This window comes from Chiloscyllium plagiosum, unplaced genomic scaffold (assembly GCF_037043375.1).
Source record: "Chiloscyllium plagiosum isolate Xiang-an unplaced genomic scaffold, Cpla_swu_hap1 HiC_scaffold_20, whole genome shotgun sequence".
NCBI classification, from domain to species: Eukaryota; Metazoa; Chordata; class Chondrichthyes; order Orectolobiformes; family Hemiscylliidae; genus Chiloscyllium; species Chiloscyllium plagiosum.
The window spans coordinates 52,466,243-52,484,412 of record NW_028270158.1 but is presented as its reverse complement, the minus strand read 5'-3'; the positions used below and the strand labels follow the sequence as shown (position 1 = coordinate 52,484,412).

The 18,170-nt window shown below is 39.5% G+C and overlaps 1 protein-coding gene across 4 annotated transcripts in view; it reads left to right on the top strand.

The window, feature by feature from the left end:
• The window catches only part of fbxl18 (F-box and leucine-rich repeat protein 18), a 33,426-nt gene extending 16,249 nt beyond the window's left edge, over positions 1 to 17,177 (top strand). Inside the window, exons 4-6 of one of the 4 annotated variants that reach the window (XR_015760592.1) lie at positions 4,543 to 4,749; positions 5,273 to 5,392; positions 16,326 to 16,446. Coding sequence is in view for 1 of the 4 variants with exons in the window: in XM_087997951.1 (XP_087854077.1) it covers positions 16,326 to 16,482 (157 nt within the window). In the remaining 3 variants the exon portion in view is untranslated. Of the gene's footprint in view, positions 1 to 4,542; positions 4,750 to 5,272; positions 5,393 to 16,325 lie in introns of all 4 variants that reach the window. The other 3 variants (XR_015760594.1, XR_015760593.1, XM_087997951.1) reach the window with 3 other exon arrangements.
• Positions 17,178 to 18,170: the final 993 nt, after the last annotated feature.

Here is an 18,170-nt window from a genome sequence, read left to right as displayed (position 1 = left end):
ATAAAAAGCAAAGGTAAAAAATACAATCGGAAGGAAAGATATCAGGAAAAAAATTAATAGCATTGAAAAGTGACAGTGGGAATATGCAGTCACTTGCACACTCCCTAATTTACGCTATTGCCCAAAGGGCTGAATTGAGTGGATTTTTTTCCCCTATGAGCCACTAGCTTTTATAATGCATGCTTTGAGTTCCTGGTAGATTTCTTATAATGCCAGTCCATTTACGGGCGATGCTTTGGATTTTAAAGTATGTGGCCACTGCTGCTCATTTGCTGATTCTGTTATGGTCATTTTTCTGAAAATATGGCCTGAAGCGAAGACCTATTTATTTTCCCTATGTCACCATGATGTAGGTCATTGTGCAGGAGGTTTAGCTTTCTCCCACTTTTGCCAGTCCATGCTATATTTGTAGTGCAGTGAAGTTAATCATGTGAGGCCCAGTGAGATTAATAAGGGATATGGAATGAAACTAGTGTGTCCTTCCTAGCCTTTTTGAAGCCTGTATCATTCTTGGTTCATACTTTTTGCTGGTTTAAAATTGATTAGAGATCACGTCAAGTAGCAGAGAATCGTTTTTTGACAGCAAGTTATTAGCTGTAGTGTTTTGCAGTCAGCTGTTTGTGGATGCCAAGACAAAATGGATCCGTATCCAACTTTTAATAGCATCTTGGAAAAGGTAGAACATCTCTTTGAGATAAAAAAAAGCCCTATCGATCATATTCACTCCTAGTGAATATTGGATGAATCTTTCCACTGCTAATTAATCCTCTGTCAATCACTATTCTTTTAGTCTCCAGTGACATAAGGATGTAAGTTCCATTTCCATTATTTTCAGACCAAGTGGTGGTAAAATGTGGAGGAGCTATTCAGACATGTTTTCCATGTTTACCAGTGCATCCATTAGCCATGGTGTGTGGATCTGGCAAGTCATTTCACTATGATGAAACTCAGCAGGTCTGGAAGCATCTGTGGAGAGAGAAGCAGAATTAGGTTTTCAATCTGTTACCATTCCTTATTCTGAAGAAGAGTTATATTGGACACAAACTCTGAGTCTCTCTCCATAGATCCTACCAGACTTGAGCTTCTGCAGAATTTTCTGTTTTTATTTTCAGACTCTAATATCTGCAGTATATTTTTTTAAATTTCAATGTGATGACCTGGCCTGGAACTCTAAGTTTAAGTTAACTGCTGATGATCCATTCCGAATAAAAACATGAAGAGTTAAAGTAGGAATTTTAGCTCGATGGTAATTAAAAACAAATAGTGGTAGCCCTTCCAGAATCGAAGGGACTGGATCCTGTCCAAACCCACTAATTCGTATCTTCAGACTTGAGTTGGGCATTAATATTGCTTAAGAAATTTTTTGTTTGTTTCTTCCAAATCAGCAGTGAATGACTTAATTCAGTCTATACCCTGCTAGATTTCCTCTGCAGTCTTCCCAAAATCCCTCATACTTGTTTTTTCAAAATACTTATGAATTATTTTTAGCTTAAGGGTCCACATCCCAGACAGCTCCCTGTTACTAATAGGACCTGTAAGTAGTAGATTATATATCAGCTGTGACTTAGTGAGTAGCACTTGCACCCTGAGTCACTGTCCCACAGACTGGAATGCAACAATCCAGTGTAGTGTTGATGGAGTATTGAAGGAATGTCTGTATTGCTGCTTTTTAAATGAACTGTAATGCTAATGGCTTGTTTGCTCCTTGGGTGGATGTGAAATATCCCTTGGTAATACATCAAGAAGAGCAGGAGAGTTACCTCTGTTATTCTGGACAATATTTGTCCCCCTAAGGGACAAATCCAAAAAGCAAACTACCTGGTTATTATCGCCCTGATGTGTGCAGGTTCCAATCACGGTTATCGCGTTACAACAGTTTCATCAGCACTTCATATTTCTGACCCTGAACAGATTAAAAATTACCTTTTAGATGATTTCTGTGCTGGAAATTTCAGTCAGGAGCTTCCTATGATGAACCTGTCTATGAATCCAGCAGCAAAGGAGATCTTTTTAGAAACCACAGCCCCATTTTGCAACACTCAGTCAGTGAGCTGTGTTCTGTGGTTTTAAATGTCCAGCAGCACTGACAGCCACTTTGACAGTTCCTGTGAAAGTGTAAAGGATAAACTGTATGAGGTAGTGCGAGCTTAGGTGGGAAGTTAGGTGAGGGGGTTACTGTACCAACTGTGTAGGGTGCAGAGTAAGAGCTTATGGTCAGACTGGGACCTAGGGAGCCTGCTTATTGGGTGGACCTGTGGGAGGGGTGGGTTTGGGGTCACGTTGAAAGGTCATGGGCTTTGGATCTTCAATGGAGGTGGATGAGAGTCGTCTGGTGGTGGTAGTTCATCTGGTCTGTGGTTAGATCGAGGCAGGATACTGAGTCTGGAAGAAGGGTGAGGGAGGCGTATGTGGTTACATCAAGGCAGGGTTTGTAAGGTGGGTAAGGGAGGGGGGTTTAGATGAATTGAGACAGGGCATTAGTTCTGGAAGATGGATGAGGGTGGGGTGTATGATTAGATCAAGGCAGAGTACTGGGTCTGGAAAATGGGTGTTGAGTTGTTGATTCAGTGTGTGAGGGAAATGCCAGCTGCTTTGGATGTGTGGTGATTGGGCCTGAGGGTATGGGTAAATCAGAGGTGGGACAGGATGCTGTCAGGGTCAAGTCAGGAATAGTACTAGTATGTTTTGGGTTGGGCAGGTGGGACTGAGGTTGTCGGAGATCAAAGAGGTATAGTTGGTGGGGCCAAGGGATCAGTGGTGACTAAGCCAGGGATGTTAAAGAAGGTTTTTAATCCTCTTGGAGCTGATGGCCTAGTAATATTATCACTAGATTATTCATCCAGAGACCAAGGTAATGTTCTTCAGACCCAGATTCTAATCCCACCAGTGCAGATAGTGGAATTTGAATTCAACAAAATAAAAATGGGATTATAAGTCTAATGACGACCATGAAACTATTACCAATCGTTGGAAAAACCCTTCTGGTTCACTGATGTTTTTTAGGGAAGGAAATCTGCTATCCACACCCAGTCGGGCCTACATATGACTCCAGACCCACAGCAACGTGGTTGATTCTCAACTGCTCTCTGAACAATAAATACTGGCCTAGCCAATCCACATCCCGTGAATGAATACAAATAAAACTAATTGAGTTGGAATCTCCAAGGTTTTTGCTTTTCAAAGAGCTTTCTTAGAGAATTCCAGAACTGAGGGAATTGCCCATCAGAGGTTTCAATTTCCCAGGCAATTCCCATTGAATCAGCTGTGTCAGGGATTATGCATGATCCTGACACACAGCTCCAGTCTGCACTACTCTGCTGACTATTTGGGCCACTATCTCTCCGCAAATTTAAATTCTGTTGTTGAACAAGCACTCCACCTAGTGGCTCAGCTAAAACTGAGCAAAGTTGCACAATGTAGGAGCAAATTACTGCAGATGCTGGACTCTGTACTGAAAACAACAAATGCTGGAGATCTCAGCCGGTCAGGCAGCATCCATGGCGAGAGAGTAAGCTAACATTGCGAGTCTAGATGTCTCTTTGGTATTTCACGTCAGTTCTGATCAAGAGTCATCTAGACTTGAAATGTTAGCTTGCTCTCTCTCCATGGATACTGCCTGACCCGCCTGTGATCTCCAGCATTTGTTGTTTTCCGAGCAAAGTTACATCTGTGGAGGCAGGTTGGAGAATTTCCTCACACAGTCTTGGAGCCATATACCATATAGCCAATGATATTAACTTGTTTGCTATTGACTGCTTCTATATTTTGGTTCAATAGGACACCGATATAGTATTTTGTAGTTTTTCACACTCCTTTTTCTGTTAATTTCTCTGTCTCTTTACTAACGTCATGTGTTGACTGTTGAGGAATGTTCTAGTTATTAGTTAATTTTTCTCTAGCCCAAATGACTGTTTTCCGTTGTGTGTAAGCCGAGACTATGAGAAGACCAACATATTTGGCTGGGAATGAACAGGCTAAATCTTTCCATCCGTTTGGGTGTCTAGGTGTCAATCAGCCTGTAACATTTGACGTCAAGGAGGAAAGTTAAATTGCCATTCAATAACTGAAGAAATCACAACCAAATGAAATTTACTGCTTGTTACACAATTTAAAGCTTCATTGTTAATATTTTCTTTGCTTGCTCAGCTCATTGTATTCAGTGTTTCATTTTTATTTTTCAGTCACTGTTTTTTTTTAAAACTGAGTGATTGTTTCATACATAAACTGCCTTAGTGTAAAAGCTTCCTGATTACTCATTAGGTGGATGTGTTATTGTGGCAAAATGAAATCAGCTGTAAATACACATCAGGTCAGGTAGCATTTGTGGAGAGAATTATTTCATATCAAAGACATCTTGTCTGAAATATCAGCATCAGATTTTGTAGTGATAGTGTGCCCTTCCATCCCAGGTTTGGATCCCTGCTCTGTACTGACTTTGCCAATTGGTGAAGGGGAGAGTAACAGTGGTGGAATCGGGTGTCTCTGCTGGGATGGCTCAAAGGCAGAATTATTTTTGATCCGTGTTCTATGATGCTTTTGCAGTCTCTGTGGACAAGTGACAGAGTCTTTGAACTTTGCAGCAGCTCTGTGTCCTAGCTACAGAAATGGCGGCTGAGATGGGCTACAGAAGGACTGCTGGTGCACATTGAATCCTAAGTCTGTTTAAATTGCTCCCAGAAGAGGAAGAAAAATTTAAGGAAAGAGGATGAACTAACTACAGCCTGTATTGACCTATTTACAACATTGTAGGTATGTTGCTGACATCCTTGTTCCATTTTTGTTTTCTTTTAACAGAAACTAACGGTGCAGATTTAAAACTCTCTTGATTCCTAACATTATTCAAACACAATTTTTCTTTTATCATAAAGCAGTTCAACTTTGAAGCACATTTAGTTTGCTTTTTAACAATTCAGTTAACCCTTGATTTTTGTCTTGAAGCATGTTTAGCAATCAGAGATACCTTCTAGTTCAACTTGTATAGTTTTAATGTTATACCAAAAATCGGTAGAAATAAATATTTGTTTTAGAAATTGTGCATGTGCACGAGCAGGAGTAAATCTGTGCATATAATGTGGGTGTGAAGCCTGAAAGAACCAAAGTGCAATAGGGTGAATCCTGACAAAAAAGCACAGATGCACTCCTTCAGTCATTAACCATGCATTACGCCTCAATGAAGGCTAGATTTTTGAGCCCAGTTAGCGCTATCTGCCAACTGCACTCTCACCAGCGAGATGAGAATAGGCATGAAAATAAAGCAGCCTTTGTTTTGCAGTGCGAACATCGCAGGCAACTCATTTATGAGTAACTGAGCTCTATGAATTTTCCAGTGCAAACTAGGCACCTATGCTCAGCAAACGGAGAATTGTCTTCATCTTGTAAACTACAGACTGAGGTACTTGATTCTTTTGACTGTAATTTATGAAGTTTTTGAATTAGTTATGTCTGAATTGACAATTCAGTCTTTTTTATATTTTAAGGAGCTGATTCTTTTGTCTCTATTGCTGCCTAGATCTGCAGAAGGATATGGTTTTCTTCATATATGGTCTGATTCTGTTTTGTACACTTAATCTTCACAAAGAAATTTTAGCAATCTTTTTTTAAAAGAAGAGGATGGACTCTTAATGCCACCTAATTAGCTCAGTAACAATAATTATTGTCAAATATAGCTTAGGAGTTTGGGCCCACAAGTTGGTGAGGAGGATCATGTTGTAATCTTACAATATGCTTGCAGGCGGTAGGTTTGCAATAAGGTTGGGGCAGAATGATGTAAACATGATTGAGAGTTCAATGATATGAAGGACTGGCTTCGAGGAGGAGAGTCAAAAATCACAATCTGGATTCTAATTGTATCTGAAAAGTTAGCACTGTTTCATTTCCCAGTTTATCAAGTGCAGCACCTCATGATTGTAGTTTGTTCCAGCTTGGCCTTGATGTCTTGTGGCACACTGGTACTGTCCCTGTCTCTGAGTCAGAAACTCTTGGTCCAGGTCCCACATCAGGATTTGATGGTCATGGAAGGTGTGGCCTAACACAGCCAAACAGATTGATTGATAATCAATCAATCTGTAAATCCCTCTGACACACCTATACTAGGCAGTCAGAGTGGGCAACACACTTTGTAATACCTACTAGCTGGTCTGTATGGCTTGCCGTTTGTTTGAGCACTACGTCAATGGGCGAGTTAATTAAAAGAAACACAGGCTTGAATGTTATATGTCACATGTCCTGACTTCCAGATATGCCCGAATGCTTTACAATCAATGAAGCACTTTTGAAGTGTCGCCTGTGTTTTACTGTAGGAGGCGGGGCAACCAATTTCAATGTTACGATCAGATCCCTTTTTATGCTTTGATTGGGGGACATATATAGGCCAGGTCCCAGGGGTAGACTCCCCCCTATCCTCCTCCCAAATAGTGTCATGGCAAGATTTACATCCACCTGAGAAGGCAAAGTCTCAATTTAACATTTTATCAAGAAGCAGCACCTCCAACTAAATTTGGTACTCAGGAGTGAGACTGAACCTGCCTGACTGAGTCAAAAGTGAGAGTGCTACCACTGAGCTACAGCTGATGCCAATCCTAAAACCACTTTGTTGAAGCGTGTCTGAACCAGAAGCTGAAGTTCAGGTTCTGCCAGAAGTGTTTCATAACACATCTGATCAGGTTGATTATAAATATCTATAACAGGAGGGAAATGTTGTTTTCTTTTTCCACATCACTGTTGATGTCGAAGTAATTTTTCAATTGGAATCGCAAATTTGAAAACTTTAAATGGTGCTTTTTTAAAAAAAAACACCTTTTGTACAGAAATGCTTTGGAGAAATGGGTCTACTGTTCACTTCAAGCCTACCATTGTAAGAATATAAAATTAGTCTAGATCATGTAAGTTGGTTTCTCAATCTTGTCAATAAGCAGTTGCTGATATTTGATCATGTTTTGGAAAATAAATCCTATCAAGCTTTCCAGATAATGCAGACTAAACAAATTGACTGACCTATATGCAATCTGTTAAACTGGCACTTAACTGCCTAAATTAGTATCAGATTACATTGAGCCACCCAGCAAAACAGGACATCAATATTTAGTTTACAATAGTTATTATTTGGGCAATAGCAGGAGCAGCTACTCAAAAGAACTGTCGTCTGCCAGACCATTAGAGTGTGTAGGTACTGAACCAGGAACCGAAGGACAATAAGATTTCCATTTATTTATCCACTGATCCCATTGTAGACTGGCTTTGGCAGAATTACCAAGCCGATGGTGAGAAAGTACTGAATAAGGATCTGGTATGGTCTGTTGGCTCAAGATGTTTCATACTAAATTCATCTGTGTGTAATCTATTACTATGTCAAGCATCATGATTTGCAAAATATTGAAATAATATGTCAGTCTTGAACACTTTTTTTTGTTGAATAAACTCAGCAGGAGTGCACGTTTATAGCTGTTGGTAAACTTGCATTAGCCAACTATTATAACTGGCATTTGTGTGGAGTCTGACATTTGGGACATTGCAGCACTTCTTAGAATTGAATTTGTAGTACAGGACAAATCAAAGTCTTTGTAACTGTCTTAAATATGAACTTTGCAAAAATGTTTAAAACTATTATTCTTAAGGTAATATATCTGGTTGCTATTATTCTGCAGCTGTGTGCAAATTGACAGGTGCATTTCTTTCTTTACAACTGGGATTAACTTCAGAAATGTTCAATAATCTGTAAAGTGCTCTGGAACGTCCTAAGACTGTGAAAAAGGGCAAAAAAACCTTTTTTAAAATATTTGGAGCCATAAAGAAATAAGAAGCCAATTGAGCTAATCTTTCAGTGTTTACCTAGCATGGCAGGTGTATAGGTTGTGCAGCTCACTGGATGAAGATTATGTTAATGAACTTCATTTTTCAAAAAATTCTAATCTAAAAATTGCAAAAAAAGTTCTCATCTGATTTTTTTTTTCCTTGAAATGCTTTATCAGTGTTCAATTAGGATTATGTAATGTCTGTTTTAATTACTCTGGTGGGTCTGCAGTTGTCATGGTGATGCTTACTTCCACCCATCAGTGCATGTACATTGGATATGCAGGCAGATGGTCAAAGGAACTGACAGCAGTGGTGTTGGGGAGGGTGTGTGAACGAGAACACTATGGTGAAGAACAGTAGTGGGCAACTCGATATTATTGGGATCGTTTGTGCCTGTTTTGAAAAGCAAAGACAACAAGACTTAGAACAGAACATCAATTCCAGTATGACCGCTTAAACATCATGCAATACTTTTACTACAGTAATTTGTTAAGATGGCTCCCTCATTGCTAGTCACTAATAACATTTTGTTTATTAAAATGTACCTTTAGAAACCCAACCCTTACTGAAACTTGTTGATTTTGTAAATATTATCACCTCATTCACCAATAACATGATAATTGTTTCATACATCATATACAATTTAGTCGAAATACTCCTCAATGAATAGCTATATAATTCAGTAATTTAGAAAGCTGTTAGGTCTATGTTTCAAATGCTTGACTACTTGCTATGTAAAGATTAAAATCCTCCATTGTTGGAAGTAGAGCTAATGGAAGTAAGGATTGTCACTGTATTAAGAGTAAAACCTGTACTTTTTGAAATGAAAATGATGACCAAAAGTTAATGTTTCCCTACCTCAAAAATGCCTGTTGTTGAAAAGTGGTTAAAATCTCTTGTGGAATTTTATTTCAGTTCTATTCTCTCCTCTTTTTCAAGTCTTCATCCAAGAGGGTAGCCAAGTGGCTTGCAGCCAGGTCTCTGCCAGTGCTCTCTGTAATTACCCACCAGGAGGTTGGTGCAGTGGGCCAAGAAGATTTCCATCTGTGTTCCTGTTGGGACTCGTCAAGCAAAAGCATTCTGGCCACAGTTTGGAGTGCGCACTGTGTTGTATCATGTGCTAGAATGCTTAATTTGCAGTAACGAAACAAATTATGTTTGGCCCTTAACAAAGTTAGTAATTTCCAGTAACTGAATTGAGGTAGTTTCTGAGAAGGCGCCTGTTATAATTTAGTGATTGTATGTTGACTAGTTTATGCTTTCATTCCTCTCTTTCCCTCCTTCCAGGTTTCACTTATTCTAAAGGTGTGGACATGACTTGGTTGGAGTATTCATCCAGTGTTACTGTCTGCACACTAGCCCCTGCTGCCATGGCTGTTTGATCCATGTGTGTGCATGGGTAATGAATGTTGACTGGTTGTTTGTCCAGCTTCCAAATTACTTTGGTGGAGGAGATATTCTGGTTTCTCCTCTGATTTGTTTGCAGCCCATTTTGAGACTTCAAAAGGTAATTTTAGTTGGAGCAAAGCATCCTTATATATTAAAGACTGAGCTACCCTGAGGTGATGGACGATTAAATGGAGGGATTGAATTTAAACCAGTTGGAGCAGGTATGCAGTGTAAACAAAGCAGGGAACAGTTGGAATGAAGGCATATTAACAGACTAGGCCATTTTTTGTTGATCTTTACGTCTTTTCAGTTCAAGCTTTTAGACTGTCAGTTGGATTAAATGTCACTTGAGCAAGATATTTTATTTTTCTTTCTCTGTCCTGCCTGTTTGTTATCCTCTCTTTTTGCTCCGACCGCTCAGTAATGAATGTTTTTCTTTTATGGCTGTTGCATTTTCCTTTCAATAACAGGTGGGACCATTCTCTGCAGCTGTGATTGCTGCGGGGTTGTGATTCTTTAGGATTTGTCTATGCCTGTTTTGGAGCTTCCTTTTTATTTAATGTTTGTACCACCATGAAATCAGTGAGCCTTGTTGGGGTGGGGTCCGCAAGTCAAGATATCCCTCTGGTACCTTGCCCAAGTGGGTATTATTCAGGTATGAACCTATTTGAATGCCAGTAATCCTTCTGTCAGGAATCACCCTAGCAGATTTATTTTCTTTGTTGCTCTGATCAGTGCGTGTGAACATACTTTCACGTTATTGTTTTGTATTGCTGAATTTCATTTGTAAAGCACGGCTGTATTATGGATTGAGTTGTCAAAAAAAGGAGAATTGTGCAAATTCAGACTTTTGACAACTATTTACAAATAGATGAAGAATGATTATGCAAAAATACCTTAATTAGTTGGGTTGGTGTAAGAAAGTAGTCACATACATGGGAAAGATACAGGACTTTCTGCAGTCAGTATCAAATATGTAAATATTCTGCCCCTCTTGTTCTGTACTTGCACCCTCCAAAAAACACCACCTGAGAAATGTTTTCTGGATAGCTGATAATGTTTTGAAGCTTGTCATGGAGAAAAGGGAAAGATGGAGAGAGAAAACGAGAGATGCTTTAAGAGATGGAGGTCAGCTGCATTTATATTGTTAATAATTGAAGCTTTTTTTTGAAGTAAATTGATTGAGCTCTTTTGCTAATTTGAATGAGAAAATGCAATGTGTAATGTACTTCAATTGTCTTTTTTTGTTCTGAGAAACATTGAAACTTTTGAGCAAATTTTAAATGAAAAGTAAGCAAACTGCTGTTGTCAAAGACTATTTAATGTCCATATACGAAATAAGTCGTGGCTCCTCTAGTTAATCATTATTACCTTCATCTCTTGCCATACTTTTAATATAAATGTCATTCCCTTCCACTGTAATAAGCTTCACAATTTGCACAGGTGGGCGATGTACGTTCCATCGTATTCGAATTGTGGAAGAGCAATGTCTGACTTTGGAGCTGCTGGAGATTGGCACTTTCATGGAGATTGTGTTGCTTTCAGTAAACCTTTGAACATCAAAGCATTTCTGTGTCACAAAGGCTTTAAAGCATGTAAAGCTTTCTTCTAACCCTATTGTAGGAATACTCAAATTTTTATGAATCTGTTTTCTTCAGATTGACGTCCTTTATTTTGGATTTTTATTACCTTTTAACCCTTTGATGTCTGGATGTTGGTTAGTGATTTTTACTTTTCCAGTGAAGAGTTCAGTGCCCAACTTTTATATAATAACTGCTGTTAAATGCAAAATTTAAACTTAGCAAAGTAGAACTTCAAGTAATAACTTTCAAATGATTAAACAAATTATTGTTTGCGAGTCTTAGTACATTATTAATGCAAATTGTTCATTGCTGTTAGTTTTCTTTTATGGATATGACCATCACTGGCTATGCCAGTACTTATTTCCTTGAGAAGGCTTTGGTGGGTCTCTGCAGTTTATGTAGTAGGGTACACCCCCAGTGGCAAGGACACTTGTGGGAATATGAAAGGCTAAGAGGAAAGGAAGAGTTGTGATTCAGCAGCAGAGAAGGAACATAATAAAATACCAAATCAGCATGGTGTGCTGATTGGAAGAGAACTTACAGACGGTGGTCATTGGCCAGGTTGCATTTGCCCTGTTTTCCTGTATAGGACATGCCACATTGTCAGAGTTTTGCATGGGCCCATAACCTTTGCAGTATCCAGTGCTTTTATCCATTTCTTTGATATCACATGAAATGAATCTACTTGACGATAGATGTTGAATCTCAATATCACAGATGTTATGGTGCAGAAGGAGGCCATTCAGCCCACTGCCTGCGCCAGCTTGTTTAGTAAACCTGATTACCTGCTGATGCAGTAGTATCGATTTGCCTGCAAGGGAATGGAATGGTACAAGGTAATCTAGAGTAATTCACCTGGTGCTATGAGATTTCTGGCATCAATGAGGAAGGCTCCCAGGGCAACTCCCTTTCAACTTTACACCACTCTGTCACCACTTAGACTGAGTGATGCAAATGTTACTTGCCACTTATCAGTCCAAGCCTGAACGTTGTCCAAATCTTGCTGCATTTAGAGACTGGCTGATACAGTATCTGAGGAGTTGCAAATGAGGCTGAACATTTATGATCATCCGCAAATATTTCCAACTTTGACCCTGTACTGTAGGAAAGGTCTTTGTTTATGCAGCTGAAGATAGTTGGATCTATTCTGAAGAACTCTTGCAGCCAACGTTAGTACTTGACCCTAGCCGTTAGTAAGGCAGGATTTACAGCATTGACAAGGCTGGCTGACTGCTTGTTACTTCTAGTGCTTAGCTCACTGGAGGGTGGTCTGCCTGGGTTCATTCCTGATTGACTTTTCTGAAACAGTTTGAGGATATTGCTAGGTTTTTTTTCAGAGGGCATTTAAGAGTCAATCCTCATTGCTGTAGGTCTAGAGTCATACATAGGCCATACTAAGTAAGGATGGCAGACTTCCTTACCCAAAGGACATTAGTGAACAAGACTGGCTTTTACAACCGCTAACAGAGGTTTCAAGGTCACCACCGCGGAGCCTAGCTTTTTATTCAAGATTTAGTAACTGAATTTATGTTGCCCCAGCCACTGTGATGTTCGCTTTGCTCCATGCTGACTTTTCCTGTCTTTGGCCTACTGCCCAGACCCAGTGCAGTTCAACACACATTCCAAGAACAGCACCCTCTTCTAGATTCAACATTTGATTTTAACAACTTTAGATCATAACCTCTGTCCCCAGTTTGATCTGTGCTTTTGTTTCTATTTCCCTTTTTTATTTTGGTTGCAAATGTTGACATTTCAACTGCAGTGGTTGCCCTCCCAGGCAGTTCTAGTGCCTGTGCCATTACTGCCAGCAGTGCTGCAGGACATGGGTAATGGCTTCATACTTAAACTGGAATAAGTGAGAAAACCCAGTAGAGTGCTCAGAAAGAACCGTACTCAGTGCCCCAGTACTGAGTGAAGTGGCGAGCTGGGCAGCTTACAAGGGGGTAGGTGAGGGCGAGACAGCTACAACAGACACATTGCCAATTCCAGTTTCTGTTCCACTGTGGAATGGACTCAATGATGGCATTAACAATATTTGACTTACTATTCAAGTGCATTGGCAGGAGAATAAAACACATTCTTTTATTGTTTGGCTGGGTTGGTCTTTCTTTCCTTATCCTTCATGTTACCTCATTTAGACACAGCCATTTCACCACTTCTATGACCACTAACTGTTGTATCCTGAAACTTTGTTATTTAACCTCAGCTGGCCTCCACCATATCCCAGAGGTTCTCCTTTTATTCTTCCAGTCATCTTCCCTCACCTCCAGCAGCTTAAAAATGCTTACATTTCTGTCTTCTGTTCTGATGAAAAGTCGCCAGCCTGAAATGTTAACTTTGTTTCTCTCCATAGATGACCTACTGGGTTTTTCCAGCATTTTGCTGTTATTTTAGATTTTTCAGCATGTGTAATATTTTGCTTTTTATGTCATAAACTTGATGATTTTGAACTCTTACTCTGCAGTAACTTCTTGCTGTATGCTTGTTTTGGTGATTTTGTAATGTGCCACATTACCAATACATATTGATAGCAGAATTTATGTTACCAATTACAAAACAGCAAACTCTAGACAATTTGGAGAATTTAGCAGGATGTTTATTTATGGAGCGATACTTTGGTGTGCGAGTGTGAGAGATTTGCTTGGGCTGGGTCACTTTCTGACTGTTTTGATTTCTACAAAGTGAGTTATCCAAATAGAGGAGGGAGACAATTGTGATTCTTAGATATCATACTGAGGTTAGACTTCCTAACCTCTACAGAGATAAGAAATTGAGCTTTATGAAGGTTTGCATTGAGCTATGTAAAACAGGAAAGTTGCTTACTGTTGAGTTTGCCAATGTTAATGCCTGTTGGCTCGACACCTACCCTACTTGATGTGGACATATGGCCCTGGATGAACATTTCTGCAGCTGTAGTTGAAAGTCAAGCTGATTCGGAAGACAGCATGACTTTCATTAAAGGGAATAGAAAAACTGTGTAAATCTTGCAGTATTTACATTCAGTTCCATTAAATAAATGTCCTGATTAGCTTAGTAGGTAAATGCACTACCAGTGATAACAGACCAGGGAAAGGCCAGGGATTTAATTTGCTGATCTCAGCTGGCATACTGATCCTATAATTGATCTGTAAATCCTTTTGAGTCTGTGTTTGAGGATGGGGGCTGGGGGAGGAAGCGAGCAGAGTGGGGAAAGAGCCACTATTTGCTAGTTAGTGACTACCGCTACCTGGAAAGTGCACATGAACAGGGCTGGCATGTGGTACCACACAATCCAATTGGTTGTAAATGTTTGCTGCCTAGATTAAATCGGGTGAATCTCAAGAGTCAGCTGCAGCTATGAAGCTGTGATATTCTTTATCCCAACCTACGTCACCAGTGTTCCTTGTATTGTATTACCTTTTTAAAAATCAAAATACTACAGGGGACAGTGGACAGGGTTTACTTGAGGAAGGTGAGGGATGAATATATTTTGGGGATGGAATGGTAGGCAAAATCGCATTGTTTATAAGCCCAACCATATTTCAAGTTAGGTGGTGTGTTGCCTCAACATGGAAATGTGAACAATATGTAATTGTTCAATGGTTCCACTAAGCACCAAGAATGTTAACCTCAGAGCCCAAAGGGAAATGGCAGCCTAAACTTGGGCCAAAAAAAAACATTCATTTGGCAAATCACTTTTTGAAGGTCTTCCAAAAATGTGAACTTGTGCTTCTAAATAGCTTGCAGGTAAGGAACACTCTCCATGCACGTAATAAGTTGATGAACATGACTGTTGAGTTTTTAAAAAAAGAAACCTCAGCAGGTGTACAGGCAATGTTGGTACCCCAGGCAATTTATTTCCATTACTGCTTGATGTTTTAGGCTTTTATTATCTTTGTCAATTGCATTAATTCAATAAATTATTCCTTTTATTAAAAATTGTAGAACTGGTGCCAAGCAAAGTATGCAAATTGATTTTGCCTCTGCTGTTCTGACTTAAAACCAAAACAATAAAGAAATTGTAATTGATCTAAATTTTAAAAATCTCCTTTTTTCCATAATCAATGCCTGTGTCAACTTATACGTTTTGACAAGGTAATGTCCAAGAAAGTGCAAGTTTAAGTCCAGTTCACATGAACCCAAGAATGCTTTCTGGAATAGAAAACTAACATCTGAAGGTATAATATAACATATGAAATCACCAGGCGAATTTATCAGTTGAAATTTTCAAACTGAAATACCTACTGGGTGTGGAGACATGCTATTTGTTCCTGGACTTTGGTTGTCTCTGGCTACACCAACCTTTACTGCCTGGTCCTAATTACCCTTGAGAGAATGGTGGTGAGCTACCTTCTTGAACCACTGCAGTTCTAGGGGTTAAGTATACCCATATTGCTGTAAGGAAGGGAACGTTAGGGCATATGACCAAAAGCTTAATGAGGCTACACTCTCAGAGGGTTTTGAGGACGAGAGAAGGTGAGAGAGAAAGTTAGAGATTGAGAAAAGCTATCCAGGTCTTAGAGCCCAACTACAGTGGAATGGTTAGAATTGAGTGGCCAGAGTTGGAGGAGTGTATAGGACTCTGAGAGAGTTGTAGGGTTGGGAGAGATTACAGATTTGACTCTGGATGCGAGCTTTCTGTGAGGCAATTTTCCACCTTAAGCAGCACCTTCTTGGTTTTATAAGTCACTCAGAGGTTTTAACAATTTATCGAACAAATTCCTCTCCCCCTCCCCAGTAGGTTTCTATTATCTTATTGCTGGTTCATTTGTATTCCATGTTCCTGTTTTTTGATGCAATCTCAATTTTGCAGCTGCATAACATAATCGACCTTTGTTTGACCTCACCTCTCCAGGTCCCTTTCAGATTATTGCAAATTGATTATTGGTAAACTAGAGAAAAACTGCCCTGGATTCTACTTGCTAGAATCTTCTATCTGTTTATCCAAAAGCAATACGTGTCTTTGTTCCCCTTCATTGTGCTTTTGTGTGTCTCCTTGGAGGTTTTGACTTGTAATGATATACAGTTCCAACATTGCTGCAGTACCTTTTCACCCTCATTTGCATTTTTGCAATCTATTGAATCAATGTCGCCATCACAACTAACTGTGCTGTAAAGTAAGAGCCAGTTTCAGATCAAGATGTGCAGCAGACACTCCCTTCTCCACCCCACCTACTATGTCCAGTTTCTACCTTGCTGCAGACCGAAAGGAAACACTAAGATCTTTACTACGGTCACATATACACGCTGATGACTGAGTTCATTCAGCACTTTACTGGTACACATGACAAGCTCCACTGACATGAGTTAGAAGGAACAGGGAGAATAGCAATAGTTTAGGAATTTCATAAAGCTATCTTTCCCACCTCTACAGTCAGGTTTCCATTTTATCAAGGAGTAACAACTTTTCTCGGCTTTTGAAGGTGCTGCTTTATATTTCAAAATGAAATGCAAAAGAAATAACAATGACTTGTCCTTGAAACATTGTGAATTAATCTATAATTTGAAGACATCATTGAAGTAGTTAATTCTTTTCTGTCCACAAGCCATCTTTCTAACTTGTTGTCTTGTGTTGTTCTCCAGTTTCCAGACTGACCGCCCTGCACTGAATGTGGCTATATTCCCACTTCTTCATGAAGGACTCGCTGACATCATCCGAGATGTTCCAATGATGCACTTGGATGAAATAACTCTGTTTAAAAGCCGTGTTGCAGAAGACCCTCTGCATCTCTGGTGGTGATATTCTTACCAAGAAGAGAGAGAGAGAGCTAATAGTGTGGTGATCCCCATGCGTGACTATTTCCTTCAAATTCCCCTGCTTGTTGGTGACATTGTTGTTTAAAATAAAATGCACTCGTTTACTGTCTTGTGGAAACCAGAAAAAGGTTGAAGCTTGAAAATTAGAGGTTTTTTGTTGCCTTGTTTTCCAACAAAATTCCATTGAATCTGGGTTATCACCAATAATGGTGGATTTTACGTGTGGCAAGTTTTATGTTGTGCCTGCTGTAGTCTTCACAATAATTGGAAATCAGAACATGAGAAGCAAAGGACAAGTAACAACCTATCAACTCTCATCCCACTAATACCATAACTCTCCCAGAATAGCATTCATTGTGTTGCAAGCATTCCTAATGTTTGCCTCTACTTGCTGCTTGCTTCCATTTTAATGAGATTAAATCCTCTGGTTTGATTTTTTTCTTGCTTCTGTTTTACAAACTGAGAGTAACCAAGTTTAGACTAGGTTTTCTTTTTGTTTGTTACCCTGTTGCAAGATTAACTGTTGCTTTTCTTCACGATTCTTGATCATCCTTAGCCTTCCTTGAATTCTTTCAAGTTACAGTTGTGAGCAGTCTCATTCTTCTCTGGACTGTCTTTGGTGTTTGTATATGTTCTTTGTGATGTAGTGACTGGCATTAAATGCATTTCTTCAAGTGTGAGCTGACCTTTTTTTTTGTGTAATCTCTTGGCTCTTGTTCTGTATCTTCTGGCTAATTATTTCACTAGTCTATTTTGTCTTACCATTAAAATTACTTTGTGGTATATTGCCACCATTCTCAATTCCATTTCTAGATCTCTGAATCTAATTCATTGTGTATATATGCATATTACTGAACATAAAATTTACAGAACAGAAACAGGCATTTGGCCCAGCCACTGTGTGCCAGGATTCATGCTCAGTATGAGCTGCCTCCTCCCAACCTGATTAACTAACCCTAAGAGCATTCCCATCACTTCCTTTCACCATTATATGTCTAACTTCTACATAAATGCAGCTATGACTGTTATCTATCCTCATTGTATATGGACAATCCTATTATCTATGTTAAATGTATTTACTGTTTGAATAGCCAGAGGCAGGGGTGATTTAAATCTATTGTAAGATTTTACTGTTGGTTAATATTGCTGATTGGCATTCCTTGGCCTCTATCAATCCCATCGTGTGGAAGCAGACGTCATATGCATTCCTTCTTTGTGTCTTCTGCCTCAAGCGTCCAGTCATAGCTGGAATTCTGCCTTTACTCAGATAAAGTGAGATTGCCTATCAGTGTGTTCTAAGTTTGAGCTGAGCAGAAGTGTAACATGCAGACAAATGATAAATTGCTTTCATGACTCCTGTGGTGTCTGAATTTGAAGACCCTTTTATCACCGAACTTGTTCTCAGGCTCCATCTCTTCTCCATGCTCCATTTGCTGCTCTCAGCCAGGACTTTGCCCATCCCACTGCACCTGGCTTCCTTTCCATACATTGGAGTAGACTGACTGGGGGGCTCCTAAATCTGGCTGTAGTCCTCTATTGTTATGCAAAAAAAGTCAAATTTCTTCCAAGATTCAAAGTAGAAAATGATTTTGATCTGTTGCAGTACTGCCAAGTTCCTGTTGGTAGCACTGCTGAGCTAGCAAAGATCTATTTGTGACAGCAGCAGAACCA